This window comes from Talpa occidentalis, unplaced genomic scaffold (assembly GCF_014898055.3).
Source record: "Talpa occidentalis isolate TD23 unplaced genomic scaffold, MPIMG_talOcc4v2.1 talOcc4.5, whole genome shotgun sequence".
Taxonomy (NCBI): domain Eukaryota; kingdom Metazoa; phylum Chordata; class Mammalia; order Eulipotyphla; family Talpidae; genus Talpa; species Talpa occidentalis.
The window spans coordinates 41,008,511-41,026,345 of NW_023604861.1; the positions used below are offsets into that span (position 1 = coordinate 41,008,511).

The 17,835-nt window shown below is 40.9% G+C and overlaps 1 protein-coding gene across 15 annotated transcripts in view; it reads right to left on the reverse strand.

Annotated features, from left to right (window-relative positions):
• The window catches only part of ENOX1 (ecto-NOX disulfide-thiol exchanger 1), a 522,650-nt gene that overhangs the window by 205,793 nt on the left and 299,022 nt on the right, over nt 1–17,835 (reverse strand). For all 15 annotated transcript variants that reach the window (XM_054701771.1, XM_054701766.1, XM_054701762.1 and 12 more), the window contains one exon: nt 13,101–13,247. In XM_054701771.1, the coding sequence (XP_054557746.1) occupies nt 13,101–13,188 (88 nt within the window). In that variant the 5' untranslated portion in view covers nt 13,189–13,247. The remainder of the gene's footprint in view (nt 1–13,100; nt 13,248–17,835) is intronic.

A 17,835-nucleotide genomic window follows, 5' to 3' on the forward strand; every position in this document is an offset into this window, starting at 1 on the left:
AGCACGATGAGGGTTTTTGCTTTAGATATTTCTTAGTAGTGAGAAGACACAGCAAATAAAAATACGTTTAATGTGGTGGTAGGAGGGCGGGTGTCTGTATTTGAAATAAAATTCTAATAAATAAAGATCAGCTTCACTACTTAATTAAAAGTAGGTGGAGGCATATATGTTAGCCCAAATGCAATGCTCACGAGACAAATGCTCAGACACAAGAATGACCTCCTGGGAAATTAAAATGCCTGGATGCAGGGAGAACTGAACAGTGCGGGGACCCTAGAGCTTCCACACGTGGAGCTAAAACAAGCAAAGATAAACCGAGTCTGACTGATTCCCAAGCTCTTCCCCGACCTCAGATTAGTTGGGTATTAGTACAGGCAGGCCTCAGCTGTCCATGAAAATGAGAACGCGTTTTAAAAGCTGAGTTTGAATTTTAAAGGTACTCAACATTTCCGGTATTGTTTACTGACAAAGGTCAACACTGAAGTGTTTTATTTATGCAGGGCAGAGCCTCCTCTGAAAGCACTAGGCTTTCCACAAGGCATTTGCTAAGAATGTGTTAAATGCATAGTTCCAGAGCCAAGGATATTATTTTTCAACTCGGTGAATGAATTATTAAAGGACCTCTGCTGTGCCCACCAGGGGAGATGGAGGACAGAGGAGGCAGCGTGACCTGCACTTTGCAGAGGGACACAGACAAGCCAGCCTTTCATTGTACCTTCTAGTGACAATAAGGCCAAATCCACACTACCCTGTGCTTTTCTTCAATTCCCTTTTGGCCAATCTACCAGAAGGGAAAATGGAAACATTCAAAGAAAACTCATAAAACTTCAGTTCCAAGCACAACGTCCTTGGTTCTTTGGAGGATAAGTATTTCATTGAGATTTGTGTCTGGTGTCGTTTTCCATATTCTGGATCTGCAAAAGCATTCACATCAGCCCTCCCTTCTTGCAAATCAAGAGCTTAATAAACTGACTCCTTCCAATAAGATTTGTGTTAAAATCGTTAAAACGCCCACACAAGTAATTTTTCATTAGCTGAACCAGAAATAATACACAATACATCCCAACTTTATGACAGGGAGAGGAGTCATTCACGTAGTAAGCCAAGAATATCTGTTGTATAAATTAAACATCTTTTTAGGACTAGGCCCAGTGTTTAAAAAAACTACAAAATAGCATGAAATTAATAACAGGTGAATTTGGGCAGCAATACAGGAGACACTTCATCATGCAAGGAAAAGTACTTCTTTATAACAGGTAAATTCCCTAATAAGCTCAGAAAATATTTTATATGTATATTTTCAATTGGAAAAATATTTTCTTAACTTGTTCCCTTAGTGCATTTTTTCTTTCTTTTTTTGTGGAACCCTCGCCGGCGGCCGGGGAACGAACCGGCGCTGCAGAGGCTGCGGGCAGCCTCGCAGCCCAGCGCTCAACCACTGCACCACCAGGGGAGGCCCCCCTTAGTGCATTTTAACAAGCAACTTGATTTATAAATGTTAGATTTACTTGCAACATCTTTAACGTGCAGCAAGGTGAGTCTGTGACCAAAAAAAACTCTGACCCGTTCTGATGTGGGGAGCACATAAATGACCAGTGGACCCACATGCCTAGTAACATGGACCTAGTTTTATATCACTTTCCATTTACAAATAAGAATATAAAAAAACTAAAGCCTTCAGGAAGTTTCTTCAGCAGACTATGGTTTTTTAATTACACTTTTACTCAATATACTTTCCAAAACCTTAGAACACTTAAATTAAAAGAGCTGTGCTGACGTAATTTGGTTCAAACCCACAAGTACGTGCAGAGCTTGCAGTGCACACCATCCATTATGCTCTGTGCAGGTGGTGCAGAGGAGTCAGGCCCCGTGCACTGCTTCACGGTCCCTGAACTGGGGCCCGCCAGGCCTGGCAGGGCAGACACATCCATAATCAGTCATAATGTACTGGGGTTACATTTTAGGGTGTGAGCAAAGGGCTATGGTGGCAGAGAATAAAGAGCGAGGATTCTGGAAAGAGACATGGGAATGCGGAGGATGAGGATCCACAAAGGAGAGCTGGCTGTTTAAGGATGAATAAGATTGGACCAGAGAGCATTCCTAGCCAGGAAGAACCCATCAGTCCATACACATCAGGTTTCGAAAATTAAGTTAGTTCAGAAAGATTTTCTGGTGATGTCTAAAGTGAACTAAAAATCACAGTTTAGGTGGTTTCTCCCTCACTAGCCTGCTTTTCTCCCCAGCATCCTGGATGTTTAGGAAGTACATGTAATAAGAAAAAGGAGAGGGCTTGAAGTACTTCAGTGGAAACAGAGAGAGTGAGGCTGCTTCAAAAACAAATAAAAATCAGAATTAACACTGCTGTTCTATGAGTGAGAAGTGCTACTGTCTGAAAGACAACTGCCATCATCATTGCCCTTAAAACTCAAGCTACATTAATCTTTTTAGGAAGGGGATCTTTGATGAAAAATGTTTACAAAGTACTGTAAGCTTCAGAGCAATTGTAAGAGTTTTGCTTTGTGCTGAGACTTCCTAGTGAGAAGGGAGTAAAACAAGGACATTGCTTTTCCTTTGGTAATCTAGGATTCTAAAGCCCAAGTAAAGATGATTATTAAATGCAAGATAGAACAGGAGATGACAAGACTTTTCTTATCCATAGGGTCTAGAAGTTAAATAGTTAAAAGCCTATAGGAAATTTAAGGTAGGTAGACCCTTAATGTTCTAGATTACATTTTGTGTATTTACACTTTATAAAATGAAGTTCACTCATTCATATCAAGAATCATTGGTACTACCTGCATGCATGTGTAAGTGTGTGTGGGCGTGAAGTATAAAATATAAATAGAGATGGAGATAACTATGTGTCTGGATTGTGTTCATTGCTTATTCCTCTCTTCTACATGTAGAGTTAAGTTGTAGGAAGAATACATTAGGAAGACTTGCCTTGGAGAGTGAACTCTTTTACAATTCCCCATATAAGGGAAGGTGAAGGTCACTTCTGAGAGCTGAATATTTGGCTCTTTGGATCCACATGTCCCCAGAACCCTTCTGGCTGTGGCTCAGGCTCAGGACCAGGACCCTGGGGTTCTAGTCCTCAGCACTGGAGCAGACTTACTGCAAGAACGTGGCCTTGTCACAGTCTTCTCAGACAAAAATGAAAAGCCACAGTTTGGGTGTTTCCTCTGATTTGGTAGCACAGTGAGGTATTCTAAGGAAATACTTTCACCCTCTGGGTTTTATGTATTCACAATTTAGAGCCACTGTAATAATAACTATGCCCCATCTAGTGTCAAAACAGGGAATACTGATCCGTAGTGCCAGGGAGGAAGGGTTCTCTGGTCTTTCAGGGCTCCAGGGCTCTGGGACAGTCAGCATCAACACTGCCCAGGTGGTGTTTGCCACAGGCTTCCCACCCAGCTTGGTGACTTAGGACAATTTTTGAGATTGTGCTGTTATGTGTGATGTACAGCATTAGCACAACGGGACTTTCACAGAGGTTGCTGCAATCATCTTTCCTGTTATTTTGAGTGGCAGCTCTCACCACAGACATAAAAGAGCCTGAGGGGTAGGGATGGGCTGATGGAGACACGGGGCAGCCCCTGATCTGAGGAGATTCTGGGTGTGCCGCAAGCAATTCAGTTCCATTCTGGTACCTCACTGAGATTTTCACTGTTAAGATCGAAGGAGTTTGGCAGGGTTTTAACCGCTTTGCCCTTCCCTTGTCATTTCTTTCTTCCCAAATGCTTCCATAAGGAAAATGTCTCCGACACATTAACTAACAGCTAACCACACACCAGGCAATCTTAGAAGTTCTCTGGTTCCCTACCACCCTGTCCCTCTTAATGCCATCCACAAGGAAAGAAAGCTAGGGAGAATCTCTTTAATCCCGGGGCAATGCTCCTGTCACTTAAAGGAACGATCCTCCTCCTGAGGTGTTTGACTCTCCTGTTTGGTTTTTTTTTTTTTCTTCTCCCCATTAAGTGCGAGGGAAATTTAATTTTTATGTTGTGACATTAGAATGGCTTCCTTTTGGAACCCTCCTCCCCCTCAGAGCGCAGGTCAGTGGGTGGAATACTTGTGGAGAGTCTCCTGTGTGCCAGACACCATCTAAATGATGTCTGGGTTGGGAAAGCATAATGAATCCAAACTCAAAAATCTTCCATCATGCGGCCTGTCCCAAGCACAGGCTCATGACCTAGATTCCTACAAGCACGTTTCACTTCTTGTGACCTAAGCTCTCAGGCTCTCAGTGGCAGCGATTCCCCTCCCTGTTTAGTGTACGTTTCCACCCCATCCTGCTGCTGGTAGAGCTCATCCCGGGCCCCGTGTCCTTGAGAATGCTCAAATGCTGATGGCTGATGGCTCCAGCAGCTCATCTGCTTCTTAACTTGCTCTGATCTCTTCTAACCGGCTGTCTTTCCGTGACCTTCAACCCGAGTCTGTCCCCTGCCATTACCTTCTCGTCAATACTTGACAGTCTACTATTTACTAACCTAAGGCAGCTTCTGCCCAGATATCACCTTTGCCTGGCCAGTGTAATCTGCCTCTACTCTACATTCCAAAATCAATTTGGTTCTAAGTGTCCCAAATAGTCTTGACCCCCTCATCACCCAGCCTATCATTCTGGCACCAGTGATCTCTGTAATCATCCCGACGGCAAGATACCCTTTGACTCAGTATAGTGTGATGGTTTCTGCTCAGTTCCAGGTCTGGCAGCTGTGACAATCAGGTACAACTACTACCAAGTAACAGCAGCTAAATCACTCCAATAGAAAAAGGGCAAATGAGATTTGCCTTAGGGTCAATAGAACATAGCAGTCTCTGATTAATACTAAAGAAAGAAACATTCAGAATAGTTCTTGAAATATCTGAAATAGCACCTGATGCATGATGAGAGACTGGGGAAATTATAAAAAGTTATCTTTTAAATGAAAATTGAAATCTTCAGAGATATAACTCTGATAAGCTCCTTCAGGATAGAGAATCTGTACGGTACATCTATATTTACCAAGGTCCTGTCATATAGTAGGGTTGATAAGTACTTATTGGGAAAAGTATGTCAAAGACATTTTGTGGAGGACTAGCTAATGTCCCAGGGGTATAGATTAGGCAGGGTTTCTGAAGATGCTCAGACAAAATTATCAGACTGGTGGACCCCTAAATCTACCTGCTATGGTGTCCTTAAGGTGCTATCCCTGTGTTTGGACCCCCATAAGGGCACTCCAGGATAGGCTAGGGTCCAACATACACTCCCCTCCTGCTGGGCTCCTCTGGACCTTCAGGTTTGGCTGAGAGTGTGGAAATCCTTTTGGAGAGCTATTCACTCATAGACACAAGCAGGAATCTGGATTTGGCCAAGCCTACCTGATGTCTGAAATACACATGAGTACATTAACAGCCAGCTAAGGGCTCTCGAATGGAGCCCACGACTGCTGCCATGACAGTTGCATGACAATGGGCCAAGAATGTAATGCTCTTGGTGATGCTCATGTTTTGAGCCAGGCTGCCTTCCTTCCTTCCTTTCTCCCTCCCTCTCCTTCCTTTTTTTAAGTTCTTTCCTTCCTTTTTTTAAACAGTTGAAACTATCAGAAATGTAGAGAACAATGTATTTAAGTCAATCAAGCATTCATAACTTTCAACATATACTAAAATGTTAGTGCTCCTTTCATTAAGTGTACACAACAATCAATGTTTTGATTGGGCAAAAAAGTATATATGCATATAGAAATGTTTAGTCCTAGTTGTGACTCCTGATAGTCACCTTCAGAGATAAATTTCCACCATGGAAATTTCAATTAAGACAATAATATTTATTGAAAGGTAAACCATAAATGTATAGTGACTTGAGACATTATTGAACAAAAGTAATTTACACCAGAGCTGGTACACTGCATTTTAGCTCTGCTTTGATTTTATCCACATTTGTCAATTAATCAACTCGAACCTTGTAAAACATGTTCTCTTATTAGTGGAAACAAGTAATTGCCTGCACACTTTGAAGGAAAGGTCGTTTAATAATTTGCTAATTGTACAAAGATAGATATAAATATATAGAGGGGGAAAAAGGTAAATTCTCATTACCACTTTGCCTAAATAGGACTTTATTTAAATTTAACCTTGTTAAATTAGGGTAAATGGTTTTACTTTTTTAGTTTTTCACTAAATAGCAGAAAAGATAAAGACAGAAAGAAATTAGTCTAGCTTCAATTTTTAAAAATCGAACAGCATTTTTGTTGACATCCTTGCCATTTCAGGGTTGATAATTTTGCCACTATGGCTAGAGCCAAATCAGGATATTTTCTTGACAGAAAAGAGAAGAAAGAAGACAAAGCAAAAGAGCAGGAAATGGAACTGAATAAGAGTCAAGGAAGGACCATGTTCCATTTTTTTTTTAAATTTGCTTCAGCTCATCCTTCATTCTGCTAGATCAGTTGTCAGCTCTCTCTCTCTCTCTTTTTTTTTTTAAGATATATTTATTTATTTATACAAGCACTGGGTACAGTCAGAAGCGCGGGAGGGTGAGAGAATTCACCAGAGACAGAACGGAGAGCAGAACAGGCAGACTGATGAAATACACTGCTGAGGGGAGCAGCAGGGGGCAGGAGAGGTCTGCGTGCCATGTGGGACCCTCACCCGGTGGCCAGGGATCCAACCGGTGCTGCAGAGGCTGCGGGCAGCTTCACAACCCAATACTCAACCGTTGCACCACCGGGGAGGCCCAGCTTTCTATTTTCTGACTGCTGGTTCATTTTAAGTTCACTAAGTAAGGAAGAGGCTGAGCCAAGTGCTCTCTTAGGGCAATCCACACAGCAGCACACCAGCTAACTCTCCTGGCAACCACGAAAGCACATGAACTTACAGGCAGCATCAGCACCAGCAACACTCTATGGTCCTCCAAACCGGTAACATACCTTGGCGAGTAATTTCTACACTCTGGTTTGCTGGGCTGAATCGAGAAATCCGCACCATCTTAGACGTGTAAGTGGAACTTCAGATGAGGCATTTTGTTAGAGGAAGAATTTCGCATGGAGTTTACAGAGGCAGTGTTTGTTGAACGGAGGTGGGTTTCCCCAGATCCAAATGGGGCAAACTGCTTTGCTGCAGAGCTCCTTTTATAAGAATTAGGAGGCCCAGGTTGCTCCCTGCCTGCTCAAACTGGCTTATCAATCCATTCCATTCCAGTCCATTTTCTGTTCTAAGTAAGTCATTATTTGGGGCACATTTCCCTAAGCAGATGCAAACACTTTTCCTGTGTGAGACTCCCTTGGGCAAATTAGGTTTCTTGGAAAAGGGTCAAGGAGCAATGAAGCAAAATACCTACTGAGAAATGAGCATGTTGTTTCAGGGGACACTTCATTCACTCAGGTCACAAGTCAACTTTTAAACATTGCTTGGGCAGTAACACTGATATGGAAGATCCAGTTTTGGGAAGCCAAATCCTGATGTCTACAGAGTTTCTTTATCTGGTCACAAAAAAAATGGGTATTTATTTGTTTATTCCAGCTTTATTAAGCCATAATTGACACATGAAATTATGTAAGGATGCATGAGAGGTGAAGATTTGATGTACATATATATTATTAAATGCTTATAAATTAGTCAACACATCCACCACCTCACAGTTATCTTTGTGTATATGTTCCTGTGAGGGGTGTGAAGGGCTTATTTTTTGTGATAAGCTGATAGTCATAAAAAATGGAAAATTGACCCATATTCTAACCAAAATCTGCTAATCAAATTCTAATTTCTTAAAATTATAGTAAAAGAACTTTCACAAGGGAAAAGTTTCTATAAAATTGCTATCTTCTGTTCTCTTCATTTATCTATCAAATATGGAATAGTTGTGAAATAGGTACTCCATATTGTATTTTTTTTCTTTGAGTCAGAGAGGAAAGTCTCTTTTATGTTCTTTTAATGTTTGCTTTTATTAACTTCAGCTTCAGTTAGCTCACTTCCATAGATCAAGATTCTTTGCAAAACAGAAGAGACAAGAAGCAAATGCAAATGTGGGAAGGGACTCTGCTTGGGAACATAATAGTTGCTCTCTGGCAGGAGTTATTTCTACGTGAAACATATAGACCATATTAAGAAACCACGGGGAAAAATGAATGGATGTGGATGGCAGGTTTTCATTTGCTTCCTTGACATCTTAGAATACTGTAAATAAGTTTGTGTGTTTCAATTGAAATGGTTCCATTATCTTAGAGGTCTTAATCATTTGTAATTGCAGATTCTGAAGTGTTCAGAGCTTGTGCTTAAGGAACATTATTGGCATTCAACATAGTCATACTACATTAAGCAGATTTACAACCTTGTTCATGGTTATCCTTGATCATCTTTATTTAAATGTAAGTTTAGGTTGATGAGGTGGCTTAGCATCCTCCTATGTTGCAACCTGTTTGTTGGCACCACCAAAAACTCTGGCTCTGCTGGGTATCCTCAGACTTATGCAAAGGAAAGTGAAGTTGGCAAGGTGAAGTGGGAAGAGAGGCAGGTGAAGGTCAATGAAGACAAAAGCTTAAAAGGGCAGCCTGTTTGGAAATGTACCTGGGAATTTGGTTTTATTAGGGTGTGACGAGGCTAACAGATGAGGAGGTGATTGCCACTGAAGACAGTTACTTAGGATGCCCAAGAGGGAGGGGCCAAGTCAGGCCACACAGAACCACATGGGGAGGATCCAGGGTAGGGGGAAGATGTGGGCAAAAGTTTTGCCATTGTGGCTTACTCAAGAAAGCCAAAGCAAAGCCGGGGAAGAAGACTTAGGATTGGATAGTTTGAATGATTTCAGAGGGTTTTGAGGGATAGTAGTGGTTCCAAAGTTAGGGTGATTCTGAGCAAGAGGGATAGTGTTCAGGAACTCAGGAGCCTGCTGAAAGGTGGCATGGGGGTAGAGATTCAGTTATGGCTGATTTGCATATCAAAAGCTGTTCCTGGGCCTCCCTGGTGGTGCAAGGGGTTGAGCACCACACTGTGAAGCAATCCACAGTCTCTGCAGCACAAGTTCAATCCCCAGCCAGCCGAGGAGCAACCCACATGGCGCAGCAGACCTCTCCTGACTCGCCCGCTGCTCCCTTCAGCAGTGTACTTCAGTCAGTGTGCCTGTTCTGTTTCCCGCTCGGTCTCTGGTTAATTCTCTCACCACCCCCTACCCTGCACCTCTGGCCTGCACCCCAGTTCTTGTATGCATAAATAAACAGATCTTTAAAAAAATAAATGTTCCCCAAAGATGCTTGGACCCCACTTTGAGGAATCAGGTATAAGTATATAGCTAAGGCACTGGGGAAAAAGGAATAAATGAAACAGACTAAATTCCTTATGTACCCTCCACTACAATAAGATAAAAAAAAAATAAGTAAAATACATATTATGTCCAAAAAGGATAAATGTTAAAGGAGAAAATGTTGGGGGAGGGGATGGCATTTGCAAGTATAAATGCAGTGGTTAAGAAAGTACTGTCAAAGGGCCTCCCCGGTGGCGCAGCGGTTGAGCGCTGGGTTGCGAAGCTGCCCGCAGCCTCTGCAGCGCCGGTTCGATCCCCGGCTGCTCCCCGGCCACCAGAGGAGGGTCCCACATGGCGCGCAGACCTCTCCTGCCGCCCGCTGCTCCCCTCAGCAGTGTACTTCAGTCCTTCTGCCTGTTCTGCTCCCCGCTCTGGCTCTGGTGAATTCTCTCACCCTCCCGCGCTTCTGACTGTACCCAGTGCTTGTATGCATGTATGTATAAATCAATCAATCAATAAAAATAAATAAATAAATAAATTAAAAAAAAAAAAAAGAAAGTACTGTCAAAAAGAAGGCACTCAAGTAAATATGTGAAGGAGGTCATCCTACTCCATACTTATTTTTTCCTTTAGCAACATATGTTAATGCCCTCGCATATCAGAACTTAAATATTAATTTCATTCTTTCTAATGGCTCCAGGATATTCCACTGTTAGCATATATCATTATATTGATAGACATTTTGTTATTTCCATAAATGGAATGTTTTAGATGAATCCTGTTATGATTTGTTAGCTGCTCATTTGAGTGGCTTTAAAGAGAGTGAGGGACAGTGAAATAAAGTCTGGTTAGTTAGAAAGGGATTTAAGTTAAGTGTGAGAAGCAATGGGTAGAAAACCTACCTGGGTCACTTTACCTAGATCAATGTTTTTAGAAAGCTTTTTTGGTATGATTGTTCTAGACTCATAAGAGTTTTTCCCTATTCCTGCATCTTAGGCTGTGTAGTCATCTACCAGATGTAGTGTGACATCCAGGAGCTTCTCTATCTGGTGTCAGAGGTCTCATCCTGCTTATAACATTTTTTCCACGTCAGGCTACCTGTAACTCCTGCAGAAGCAATTGACAACTTCAGCCCTCCAGGTGGCAAGCTGTCCACCTCCCCACAAAGGAAGGGTATGTGAAAATGTTAGGGAGCAGTTTGCCTTCTGGGCTCTGAGCATGACCTTCCCCCAAGAGAAGGCATCTAAGTATCCTTAAAATAAAAACAAACAAAAGCCCTTACTTTCCTGTAATATTTATTTATGTGGCTGCAGATGTTTAGCACTGGGCCATATGCCTGAACAGATTTCACATTTAATGAAAGATTAATTTATTCATTTGATTATTATCGGAGGTGGTACCTGCACTGTGCCTGTGATCTGCCCGGCACTGACTGCAGCAGGAGCAACTATCAGTGCACTATGGTTCCTGCCTGTGACCCTCTAAGTTCTTAACAAACCCAGGAAATGGGGGAAAATGCTTGTGATTCAAGGCAGTGCTGGTAAGTGCTGCCAAGAACACTGTAATAGGACTAAACAGAGGGAAGAATGTTCTCATCTGAATTTCCTTCATATGTTTCAGAGGGATCTAAGCTGAGATAGAAATAGGAAAAATGGAGGTAGAACGAAGAGACACACAAGGGGATGGGGGAAGGAACGTATGTTTGTTTGCATATTGGGAACATGTGTGAAGAGAAGATAGGCAATAACTGCATTATATGCAAAGGAATAGAGGAGAAGAAATAGAGGTCCTGTAAAAAGAACAGGAGGTGACCCAGTGGACCCTAATGACTGTAGATGACAGAAGATATTGGGTGCAATGACATTGGCAGGGCCAGGATGAAGCCATGGTGGTCACGAAGGTCATTTCCTATTTCTGCTTAACTTATAAGAACAGCAGGGTGGGCTCACAACAATGGGACAAAAATGGATACCCCTACCCATTTTAAACAAGGAGAAAAAAAAATTGATATTTCATTATTTGACAAGTTGGGTTTCAGAAGCCAGTACCAGAAGCATGTTCTCTGTCCTCAAGGTGATCACTCATCACCCACACCACAAATAGCTGTGGAGGACTGAAGCAAGGTGCCTGACACACGGTTAGAAGGACAGCATTCCAGGGCAAGCGGTGCTCAGTCCACAGTTTCGGACCCAAACTGGACTCACATTATGATTTAGCAGAAAACACCAGTCAGACCCTACTAACTTGTATTTCTTGTATTTATTATTCAACTTCAGAAAATATTGCTCGAAGCTCCAAGCTTAGGGAAACTGATTTGAGAGACTTGTCTCCTGTTTCCAGCCAGGTGACCTTTCCTTTAGCTGGTGCTTTTCTCAAAAGCTGGTGGCAAGTTTTTTTGGCGTCTGTGCCACTGGGTAGTGGGCTCACATTTGGTAACACAGAGGCCCTTACTTTGTTAGTAGACACAAGATTAGAGGCAGGATAATAAGTGAGCTCAGAAAGCGATCAACTTCTTCTTCTGTTTTTGTTTTTGCTCCTTTTCTGGGGAAGAGGGAAAATGTTGTGCATTTTGCCTTCATAACCTCAGTTTCTAATCCCAGTCATTTTTTAAATTAGCTTACTTATTTTTTAGCACTTACCAAAGTTAATATATGCCTGTAGTTTATTTATTTATTTTTAAATATTTATTTATTCATTCATTCATTCATTCATTCATTCATTTATTTATACATGCACTGGGTACAGTCAGAAGCGCGGGAGGGTGAGAGAATTAACCAGAGCCAGAGCAGGGAGCAGAGCAGGCAGAAGGACCAAAGTACACTGCTGAGGGGAGCAGCGGGCGGCAGGAGAGGTCTGCGCGCCATGTGGGACCCTCCTCCGGTGGCTGGGGAGCAGCCAGGGATGGAACTGACGCTGCAGAGGCTGCGGGTAGCTTCGCAACCCAGCGCTCAACCGCTGTGCCACCGGGGAGGCCCTATGCCTGTAGTTTAAACCGGCAAATAACACTTACAGTCCAAAACAGCATCCTCTACCACCCTCGTCCCTGCCACCACCTGCTCCTCAGAGGAAACTGCTTTTTTTGTTTGTTTATTTGCTGGTATAATAGAAGATATTCATGCACCAGAATAAGGAACCTCCATACTGTTAAGACTTCTGTCCTAGTGGACTGTTCTCAGTTTGGACAGTCTAGGGACTTGTCCAGTACAGTAAGATTAACCAGCAGCTTTGACCTATCCTCTCCCCAAAAGGAAGTTAAATCCTGTCACAAAGAGGGATCCAATTTTAATTCCGACATTTGAGTCTACAGATTTCAGTCATGTGTGCACACTGATATTTCTTGTCATCTTAGAGATTATCTAATATCTTAGTGTGCAAAATGACACCATCTTAACACCATCACCATCACCACCTCCCATCAAGCTTTCCGTCTGCCATCCTTACAGTAGGTTAAGTAGCAACTCTGGTGAAAGCAGTATGTTGTGTTTACCTTGTTAGGAGCAAGTAATAGTGTTTACTACTGAGTAATAGTGAGTAATATTACTGCTACTATTAATACTACTATTATTACTACTACTATAATATTACTACTACTACTAATATCACTGTTACTACTGAGTAATAGTGTTTTACTACATAGTGTAAAAACATACCTCCTATTTTGTTCAGTATTTTGTTTTACCTGGCGCTGTCTTTCTGCATGTATGTGTGTGTGTGTGTGTGTGTGTCTATTACTGTTTCTGAACTATCCAAAGAAACTACAGAAGCCCTATTAAAACCTTTCTGACATGAGCCACCCCATCAGTTTATCTGGCAGATCTGTTTGTACCTCTGAAGCCGCTCCTTCTGCCTGCCCTAGCAGTTTCCCAGGTCAGCTGCCCACCTGTTGTCCTGGGGCTTCTTTTTAACACCATCTTGCGAAATCCCTGTGCCTCTCGCCTGTGCTGGGTCCCCCGTTTCCTGGATCCCATGGTCTCCTCTTTCTTGGTTTACATCCTCATTTCTGTAGAGCACATTCTCTAGTAGCTACCTGAGAAAAGGTACATGGGAAGTAAATTTGTTGAGACCTTCCTTGTGTGTCCAAAAAAGTCTTAATTTCACTCTCATACTTTCTTGTTAAGTTGTGATTGAATTCTAGCAAAATGTCATATCGCCCATAGCTCTGAGGGTTGAACATGACGACATAGTTTTTTAACTTTCCATGTTGTGGTTGAGAAAGGTGATGTCACTGATATCCCTGGTCTTTTACATGTGACCTGTTTTCTTTCATTGGGAGGTTGTAGAATCTTCTTTATAATCCTCTAGTGTTCGGAAATCTTAAAGACCCTTAATGAGGATCTTTTATCCATTGTCCACTTTCTCTTCCCTTAAAATCTGGGAATCTGCTGTTGTATCTTGAAATTTTTTGTGCTCTTCTTTGATACTCGCCTCCTCACCACTATTTTCTGTTTTCTTTTTTTGGAGCTTCTCTGGCAACATGCTAAACCTGAGGACCTAACTGCTACAGTCCTTACCTTCTGTCCTCCCATGGCTACTGTCCATCTTTGCCTGCTAATTTATATTTTCTAGGTTTACGTGACTTTACCCTCTATATCTCTGAATATATATATATATATATATTCCTATAAGTTTAATTTCCAAGATCTTTTTCTTATTTTGTAGAATATACTTTTTATTTCATGGACATAATACTGTCTCTCATTCTTCTGATGATATTACAGGTTTTTAAAAACTGTTCTTTTGCTTTCTTATTTATATTTTTTTTCTCTGAGCCACACTTCCTGCCCCCAACCCCTTCTCTATTTGTTTTAACCCCAGTAGTTTATATGAGGAGCTACACTCAAATATCTTGTAAACTGCTTGAATATTATTTTATATTTGGGATATTTATATATATATATTTCTCTCTATATATAAATACACATATATAAATATCTTAAATATGTGTATATATGTACATGTAGAGAAAATATAAATTTCTATTTAGGGACAATGAGTCCCTCCCTATAAGACATATTGTAGATCCTGACTGGGGGCAGGTTGTGCTTATTACCTGAAGACAGGTAGCTGTAAGGAAATTCAGTCATTTCCAAGGGGATTCTAAATGCCAGTCAGGTCATTTCTTTGGGCTGTTCTGCTCCTTTGGATAAGATGATTTCACTTATAGCAGGAATATAGGGGGACCAAATAAGATATCAGTGCTAAAAAAAACGGTAATAATATAAAATGCAACCAAGCAAAACCAGACAATTATAAATCAGAGACATCCTGCAGGGGAGGAGGAGGGAGAGGGATCAGAGGGAGGGAGGAAGGAGCACAGGGGACTGAGGTGATGGTGCACGGGTGCATTGGTGAAGGAAACTCTATGGGGACTACACCTGAGGGGGTGGGGGAAGCAAATATTGTTTAAAGATGAACAATGATGTAAAAAATAAAAAAATAAAAAAAAGAAGTCTTCAAACTCCTATATTTATCACAGCGCTATTTACTATAGATAAACTAAGGAAACAACCTAAGTGCCCCAGGACAGATGACTAGATCAAGAAGACGTGGTCTATATACAATATGGGATACTACTCAGCAATCAAAAAAGGTAAATTCATGTCATTTGAAGCAACATGAATGGAGCTGAGAGGGATTATGCTCAGTGAAATATATTAGAAAGAAAAAGAAAAATATTGGATGATTTCATTTATAGGTGAATATAGGGGAACTGAACAAAGGGTCAGGAAAAAGAAAAAACTTGCAAGATGACCATAGATCTGAGGCTACAAGAGGGGAGGGGGGAAGGAAAAGGCTTAAAACAGAGGAGACGAGCACAAGGAACTATGGTGATGGCTCGTGGCTGCTATGGTGGTGGGAGACTACGTGGGCTATACCTGAGGGGAGAAATAAAATACTGTCCAAAAATTAACAATGACATAAGAAAATAAATAAATACATTTAATTAAAAATTTTTTAAAAGGTGAAAATAAATAAAAGAAAGTAAAAGGGCAAAGGCATAGAATGAGTGTCTGAAAAGGGGCATATAGCTAAACTATTAAAAAGAACTCTTTCAAGCCAATGATAAAAAGACAAATAGACAAGTTTTAAAATAGGCAAATGAGCTTATAAGACAAATCCAAAAGTAAGAGGTAAAAATGGTCAAATAACACATGAAAAGATGCTGAAAAAAAAAAAAATCCTTCAAACAGCAGCCTAAGGAGCCTGCCCCTCGTGGGAGGTGCTGTGGCAGCTATGCTGCAGACCAGACTGGGGTGTGGGGGTGGGGCAGTTGTTTCCCTTCTCTGTGGAGTCTCACCTCTCTCCCCTGGGCCCAGTTTCCTGAGTCCATCCATCTCTGACTCATTGCAGCCCACGCCTACCCCTCAGTCCTGCAACAGGGATGGAGAATGGCGCTGGCAGTGGGAGACAGGGCAAGGAACAGGGACGAGCTTCTCCATGTGCTGTGTTCCACGACCACTGCTAACTGCTCTCTGACTTCTCTCGACCAACACCCACCTTTTCAAGTCTCACCCTCAGCCCTACTTAAGCCTCCCCAATGTCCGCTAGAAGGAAACTGTAGGCTTGTCCTGGTATACCTCAGCTAGGCCTCCTCTATCTCTGTACCATCTTCCAAAAATTGCTGGCATCTCTTTTTTAGTAGCAGCACCTCTTCTGTGCTTTCATACCCTCTCTCTCTCTCTCTTTATATTTTTTTGGATTCCTTGTTGCAATTTTAGGGGGGGTGGTTTAGAATAAGAAAATACAAATGCTTGTGCACTATGTGCTAGAACTAGAAGTTTCCAGTCTTATAAATTTCACTTTTTAGTTATATGTACTTACGATGTATTTATTCTACTCTAGTGTGTTTATCCAGAGAACATTGGGTGTTACCCCAAATCAACTCTAACTACCTAATAACTACTTTCAGGGAGGATGTTGCCAATTCACTTTAATTCTGTTATTGCCTAGGGAGTTCAGGCAAAGTGTACTGAACTCCTTCCCACAATCATCTTTTCTGCATATGACTATTACCTAGACTCCAGAAATTTGGACCAGTAATCAATTTGAGGCAACTGCCTCATCAATTTTTCAGTATAAAGGAAGGAAGGTAGGAAGGGAAGGAGGTTTAAATAAAAAGAAACAGACATCAAGAAAAGGATTTTAAAACAGAATACTAAGACTGACCAAATAATTATTTTAAGAAGAGAAAAAAGATTAATAAAAAATATGACTTCAAGGACACTTGAAGCAAAAATCACTTATTTGATAGGCAGTTGAGTAGCTTTTATGGCTACATGTCAACTGTAAAACACCATTCAGCCATTCATTTAACAACATGTACATGAACCCCAAATTCACAAAAAAACCCACCATTATCTAGAAAAAAAATCCATATAAAATATTCTCATAATTTCATGCCCAGATTCCCTTCCAATTATGTCCTTGTTCTTTACTGATTTAAAAGATATTTATTTTGGACTTAAGAATTTATGCATATAGGTATTTACTAATTTATATAACACATCTGCTAATTGTGTGTGTGTGTGTGTGTGTATGTATATGTGTATTCTTCATTTCATCTCCCAAATTTAAGTCAGCTTGTTGGTTTTCCTTTTAATATATTACTTGCATGTATTTTTATTTTCTTGAGTATATTTCTTAAAATTTGTCTATCTGAAAAAGTGTATTTCTATATATACTATGCTATACCCAAGTATGGGCCAATAACTTTAAAAATTAACTGTGCTGTCAATAACAATGCTTCTACTGTAGCTCTGACCTTGATAAGATGGAAGATTTTCTAGTTGGATTAACCTTATTTTATATCCCAACTCTTCCACCTATCAATGAGAACTAACTCTCTCCAATGGGAAAATGAACATTATATTCTCTATTTTGCAGGTTGTTATAAGGATAAAATCATATAATGCATATAAAGAACCTGACTAGTGCTAGTGCCCAATAAATAAAAGCTATTAAAATCAGAATATGAGAAGAAATTGAAAACCTTAAACTCCATGAGTACATTTTTTCTAAGTGAATATTTTTTTTCTGTTTTTAGGCGTAATGTCAGTGACAAGCTGGTCAATTAGAAGCAACTTGTCAGTCACTGAAGAGTGATTAGAAAAGTTCTCACAGGAAATTAGGAAAAGCAACATGAAAGTGGGGTGGGGAGGGGTACTGAAAAAAAATTAAGGAACGTATTGGACTCTGGATCAGTTTCTTAATCTTTTTGAGGCACAGTTTATTTAACTATAAATTTAGGAGGTAGGGTGGAGGTCCTCCAGATGCTCAGGATTAAAAGTTCTGTGGTTAGTTTTGGAAGATGCATGCCTCATCTTCTGCCCTTTCCTCCCCCACTCAAAGCACCAGTTTGTTTTGTTTTACTGGGAATATCACAAAGTAACTTGTCTACAGTTCCTTTCCACTCTCTCCTACCACTTGTTGACAGAATGTGGGAAGGATGGATTAGTTGATCTACAACTTCCCATTACACAATATGTTTCTCTGGGTTTTATCACTTCAGCTAAATCTTTTAGTTAAGGAAAAAAGGGGGGAAACACAACACATTAGAAGTTTTAATTGTTGATCCTTTGTCCCATAGCAGCATAAAACTTTCAGAATGGGAGAAA